This window comes from Orbicella franksi, chromosome 6 (genome assembly GCF_964199315.1).
Source record: "Orbicella franksi chromosome 6, jaOrbFran1.1, whole genome shotgun sequence".
Lineage (NCBI taxonomy): Eukaryota > Metazoa > Cnidaria > Anthozoa > Scleractinia > Merulinidae > Orbicella > Orbicella franksi.
Genome location: NC_138150.1, coordinates 3,166,026 through 3,172,723, shown reverse-complemented (window position 1 = coordinate 3,172,723; position 6,698 = coordinate 3,166,026). Strand labels below are relative to the sequence as shown.

Here is a 6,698-nt window from a genome sequence, read left to right as displayed (position 1 = left end):
TAAGTTGTTGTTTCCCTAGGGAGTAAGTGACTTTTGTTCGTCCCAGAGAGTTAGTAAGTTTTGATCCATGACACGTGACACGTTCTCCTCTAATTTTATTAAATCGAGAGAGATAACATCTTTCCCTTTCTCGACACGTCAGTTACAAAAGATGCAGACGGTCTTCCCTCTACCACGGTGTACAGGAAACCAACACACACTGACCAATACCTAGCCTACCACCCACACCATCCTCAGTCAGTGAAGCGTGATATTGTGAAGTGCTTTTAGAGTCGTGCTGAACACCTCATAACGAAGCCTTCAGCTATCGCTGAATAAAAGAAACACTTGTCATATGTACTTGTTTCTAATGGATACCCTTCCTCGTTTGTACAGAAGCTCGCGAAAACAACAAGAACGACAGCTAACCAAGAACCCACGCAGGAATTTAAATCAACTGCGGTTTTACCCTATAGTAAAGGTGTATCAGAGGTTCTCCGCCGCTGCCTACAACAACAAGGCGTGCTCAGTCTTTAAATCTGACACAACTCTTAGCTCCTACTTAGTGCGACTTAAAGACACCCTTGAGCCAACAAAACAAGACGGTGTTATTTATAAGATTCCTTGCGAATGCGGTAAAGTGTACATCGGAGAAACAGGGAGAGCTATGCGAGAGAGGATAAAAGAACATGACAGAGACATACGGCTTGCTCGCACGCAAATCTCCGCAATTTCAGAGCACGCCAACGAGACGGGGTATCTACCCATTTGGCACAAAGTCAAGTTGACTGATCGCGACCCTCACTGGTACACACAAAGGGCCAAGGAAGCTATCCATGTAAGACTTCATCCAAATAACATCAATAGAGATACTGTAGAGGAATCGAAATTCCTGAAGCATGAATACCTACAATCAAAATAAAAGGCACTACAGCCGGTCAGTTACAATGCGGACCTTTGAGGCAACAGCGTCATAAAGTCGGAATAATAATGAGAATCGAAACGCACCAATAGCAGTGAACCAACGTGTTACAAATGGCGACATGCAACAATCGACCCCATCGCCTGATGAAGACTGGCAGTATAACAGTCGAAACGTCGCGATCAGCATCTCTAAGTGACTCCATCGTGAAACAAACGAGTAACATTCATCTGTCTTATCTTACACAATGATGAATAATAGACATATCTTTAATGACATTTAACACTTTGTTTCTTAAAAAAATGCTAATTGCCCGGGGGGTGGGGGACATGGGCGCAGCTACGACTGACTGACGCATAATCCTCCAGTAAAATTACTGAGTGATTGCACTATGTATAATTTTAGATAGTAAAAGTACTGATAACCGGTGACTGTATTGTTAAAGTGGCATGATATTAAGTAAAATTACTAGCTTTTAGTCGTATGATCGTTAGTTAATTGCTGACATTCAGTAATTTCCAAATTTAAGTCCCACGCATCCACGCTACGCAGGAGAAATTTGAACACGGCGTTTTCACTCTGAAAACGCCTGAAATATTTTCCGTCCACACTACGCCGGAGAAATTAAAAAACGTAGCAATCACCGGTCATTTTGGATTTGTGTTTGAGTAAACCTCCGACAGGGAAATCACATAATTATCGTGATGCCATCGGTTTTTTTTTTTTTTCTTTTTTTTTGAAAAGCTCCGTTTTCAAAATGTTTTCAGTCCACTCGAAAACGAAAAGCCGACATTTTCAAATTCCTCTGGTTTGAAGACCATTTTCGAAAATCTCCGTTTTCGTCATGGATTAGTGTGGACAGTAGGCCTAACCGTGGAAATAATCCTGCGTTTTCAAATTCTTTCGGAGTAGAGTGGACAGAAAACACTTGATGCGTTTTCAGAGTGAAACCTCCGTTTTCAAATTCCTTTGGAGTAGTGAGAACGGGGCCTTGCTTCATACTGCCAACATGGCAAAAGATCTTATTTACATTTCTTTACAAACGTTCTGAAATGTTCATTTTGTAATTGATTTCTAGTAGTTATTCAAACTTGTGTAAACATTCAGTGCAACGTTCTTTGTTTACTTAGCTGATGCAATGATTGCAAGATCGTGAGTATAAACATGCATAGCGGACTTAAAACTGTACCGTTCGATTTACGCCGAGAAGAAGAATAAACTGTGATGATCTCACATCCAACAAGCGCGAGTGGAATAATTGTTTTATTAAAAACTCCCCCGAAATGTAGAAAACTGAAAGCCCAAAAATTGCGCATAGGATTTCCATATTTGTAGAGCATGGTATTATTGCTCTATATATATACCATGATGGATAACCCAATGAAAACTCTTGAACTGCATCATCCAATGATCTAGTTTTTAATAAAAAAAAATTTAAAAAAAAGCAATAAAGACCAACTTGGAACTGGAAATTAGACTCGATAGGAGCCCAGGTACTTGTGTAATTTAACTTCGCTTTGTCCTTACACAAATTTTGGTGGACAATATCTGACACCGCAGAATTTTGCACTCATCTTGACAATGGCGTCACGATGACACCGCAACGTCGTTTCTAATCACCGGTTTTTGATTGTCACTGTATTTCCAAAGCTTTAATAATTATTCTTTAGATTATAAGAAAATGAAGCTAAAGAAAAGGCAGTAGAGCATTTTAATTACACGCAGCTGAGGAGGGTTAAGATGGATTAATCTTTTGTTGCGCGTTCCTTGAGACATTGATCAAATCATCGCATTCTGTAAAGGCTGCATCAGTATTCCATTTTTCTGTGTCCAAACACCAAATTGCAAAAGCAAGTCTATGTTTTAATACGTCCTTTTGCGATATATCACATTTTTTAAACCTCGTCTGTCAGAGAACAAAAAACTCCACATCCTAAAACAAATATCGACTTCGCATTAAATGCGGCTGTGTTTATTATATAGAATTTTCATTTACTCTGACTGATGAAGTACAAATTGCAAATCCTGCTTGAATTAAAATTTTGCGTGGGTGCGCGAGCATCGATTGGTTGAGTTTCACCGCCAAGAGCTCTCTATTTACCTTTAGCGATAGCAGTTGCGATAAGGACATCTGCATATGTACGAAAAAACGAATTCTTAATTGTGTTAGCGTTAATTTTCTGCCAAGCACCTTGAAATTTCTTCGAATTACGGGAAAAATGACTTAACCGTCAAAATTCTGGATAACCGCCGAGACATAAATTAAAGTTTGCCTTGACAACGTGACGTCAATTACAACTATAAGTTAGGTGTACATGTTGGATACACACGGAAATACGTTGAGGGTGTCCTTCGCGAACTGTTGTTACTTGTCAGTCCCTTTGAAGCCGTCGGCATTAAATTCGACTCAGTTTTTGACAGAAACAGTTCTGTGGTCTGCCCAAGCACAATGAACGTGCGTAGGTTTACAGCACTCGTTTGTATCGTTTTGCTCGTGTTGGTTGCGGTGGATGCCAGAGGCCGCGGCGGAGGTGGCCGTTCCGGCGGATCCCGTTCCGGCGGTTCCAGATCAAGGTCTAGAAGCAACAGTGGTTCTTCTGGCAAACCTAAAATCACCAAGAACACGCCGATCAAAGCTACGACCGTCCGCTCGCCGGTTATCATCAGCCAAACTAGAGTGGGTTCGCGCTCGAGTACGTTCACAAAAGTTTTGGTCGGCTATTTGGTGTTAAGCTATACTCTAAACAATGCTCCGGTGTACAGACAAGGATATCCCATGTACCGTTCTTACGCTGCGGTCCCAGAAGACAGAGCCGTGAGGATAACATCCGAGGAGCAAAGATTACTGGACGATCAAGGAAACCTTTGTCTTGGGCAATCGTCGACGAAACAGACGCTGTTAGAAGGGATCGACGATAATTTGATTGATCTGAAAACAAAGGTGAAGCACAAAACCACTGGAAAAACGGAGGAATATCACGGAGTCGACAAAACAATCTCGCTGCAAGATATAAAGGATCAAAACTTCGAAATAACGACTACAGCTCGGTATAGTAAGCCGATAGTAGCAGGAACGACTTGTACACAAATTGAAAAGAAAGTCGAGGGAACTATGGTGCAATTATACGAGACCAACCCAGACAGCGCGAGCGCCGTTTTCATCAATATCAAGCTACTAATCGCTTCTATTGCATTGCTTGGATTTCTTCACGGTTTTCAGTGAATATTTCGAAACGTAACAAGCGGAAAGGTATATTGTTACGTGCGTTTTTGCACTGTATACAGGTGCTATGCAAATCAGCTTGATTTCATTGCTTTTCCAAAAACACACTACGTAATCATTGCTATAATAGGAGTGACAACTCATTTAGTATAGGGATGTAAGAAATGCATTTCTGACTTTTTTGATAGTATAACCATATAAAATAATAACCATGCTGGTACATGGAATAAGGCTGAGAGATTTTCAATGTATTTTTAGCCGTAGATTCCCACTATGTAATAGACTTTAGTTATGTTATTAATTAAGGCTCAAGTCACGCACCATGACGTCATGATTCGTGGTCCGCTGCTTTCTGTGTAAAATTACGCATTATAAATAAACAAATGCAACCAATATTTTCCAATTTGTGGTGGTTTGATCTCTGTGCGGGAATTTTCGAACTTCACTTACGGAGTTTTGTTTCAGTTTGATCTTATCGCTCCGGAGATCGACTTTTTAGTCGAATTTCATTGATGGGAAAGGGCTCCTTCGCTCGTAACAAACTACAGTATGCAAGTAACTTGAATGTATTTTGTCGAAGAAAAGAATCGAAGAATGAAAAGTGGGGGGGGGGGGGGGGAAGGGGAGACTCGGGTGCCAGACAATGGACTAGGCACGAGTTAGACATTCGCGCTCAAATAAACAGCGCTCAACACTCAACGAGACTTTGAACATATCGAGTTTTCATTTCTCTTCTCAGAGCAATTGTTTTTCTTTATAAATACATTCTCCCACTAAAATTGGGATACAATTCATCGTAGGACACATATATAGTTTGCATTTATTTACTGCCGTTTGCTTGCCGTTCGCATTCACATACTGTGTTTGCTCGCGGTTAGCATTTATTTACTGCTGTTTGCTTGCGGTTAGTATTAAAGGGGTGAAAGGGAAGGCGACAAAATGTGTCTTACCATGAATTTCATGCCCTAAAATTCAACCTTCACATTGTATTTATGCAAGGACCATAACTAAAAACGACAAATAATCTTGCGATTAACCCCAGGATCACTTGGCGCGAACGAATAAGGAAGCGTCCTCACTGCGCCGGAAAAATTTGAAAACGCAGCTTTATTTCTTCGGTTAGGCCTACCGTCCACACTTAGCCGTCAAGAAAATCGAGCTTTTGAAAACGTTCTTCAAACAGGAAGAATTTGAAAGCGTCAGCTTTCCGTTTTTGTGTGGACGGAAAATATTTTGAAAACGGAGCTTTTCGAAAACGATGACCTGACAATAATTATGTGATTTCCCTGCATGAGTTTATTTGAAACACAAATCCAAAATGACCGATAATTGCTGTAGCTTGGACGGAAAACACTTGATGCGTTTTCAGAGTGAAACCTCCGTTTTCAAATTTCTCCGGCACGATAAATATTGTGGTGCGCCATACATCCACTGTTGACAACCGTATACAAAAGTCACAAAAGGAACAACTTCATTGTAAAACACTTTGCTTCCAATTTTAATGTACAGAAAATTAATTTGACTCATTCAAACAAAGCAGTCACTGAACTTCTTCAACCGTGCGTCTTGTGACATAAAATATCAAGTGAGCGGGGCAACTGTATTGCTCGCGGCTGCATGTGATGTCTAAATTACCATCAGATCTGCGGAAAGTAATAACGAGCAACACTGAAATGTCGTGTGAAAGCTTTACTATCCATTTCTAAGTGTCTTGATTCGTCCTGGATTGGTCGGTAAAAGATAACCACATTATTTCTCGAATATATTAATTAACAATCTTGCTATCTTAAATTTGAGATGAAATAAAAGTTATTACATTGTATTGTACCACCTGCTTCAACAATCGAATCGAAGTTTCTGATCTGTGGTTTAACTATCGGCGATCAGGCGGGTTTTTCACGGCGAAAGAGAAGAACGCCTGATCACAAGTTAGGCCCAGTTCAGACGCCGAACTTTTCATGAGCCGAGCCAAATATATTGAATTAAGTACATGAAAAGTTCGGCGTCTGAATCAGTTAAGAACGGCTATTTGAATTTGGAACGGCCCAGCCGTTCTTCCCGCCTAGCTCAGCCGGGAATTTCGGCTTTGGAACGGCTTTGATTCAGACGTCGAACTTTTCATGAGCCGAACCTAATGCATAACTTATTATAACGCATTTTACAAGCAGTTTTTACTTTGCCTGAAAATCGCTGACATTTTCGATGTGTTTTGGTTTAAACTAAATAAAGTTCGGCGAATTAAGTTCGACGTCTGAATCAACAGGTGTGCTTTTGATAATTTGGGTCGGTCCAAATTCGAATTAAGTTCGGCTCATGAAAAGTTCGGCGTCTGAACTGGGCCTTAGAGGTTCTATGACAAATAAAACATGGTGTTCTCTTCTTCTATCCATTAGTTTTAAAACGCGACAGGTGTATTCTCTTTATTCTCTCGTTCTTCGGTTTGCTTGTCAAAATAAAGTCAAATGACGTTTTCCTGGCAAATGTTCGGTAACATTTGAATAATTCCCAATGCTTCAAACCACCAATCAAAGATCAATGCGCTCAATAGCGAACACTCTGTAAGGTGCCACGTCA

General features: G+C 40.5%; 1 protein-coding gene across 1 annotated transcript; it reads left to right on the top strand.

Moving 5' to 3' along the window:
- The first annotated feature begins 3,045 nt into the window (after positions 1 to 3,045).
- LOC145490965 (uncharacterized) lies at positions 3,046 to 4,732 on the top strand. The gene has a single exon (XM_081470086.1). The coding sequence runs from the start codon at positions 3,351 to 3,353 to the stop codon at positions 4,122 to 4,124; it is 774 nt and encodes a 257-aa protein (XP_081326212.1). The 5' UTR covers positions 3,046 to 3,350; the 3' UTR covers positions 4,125 to 4,732.
- The last annotated feature ends 1,966 nt before the right edge of the window (positions 4,733 to 6,698 follow it).

Excerpts from the sequence above, each read along its gene's own strand:
- LOC145490965 (XM_081470086.1), top strand. The coding sequence starts at position 3,351 with ATGAACGTGCGTAGGTTTACAGCACTCGTTTGTATCGTTTTGCTCGTG.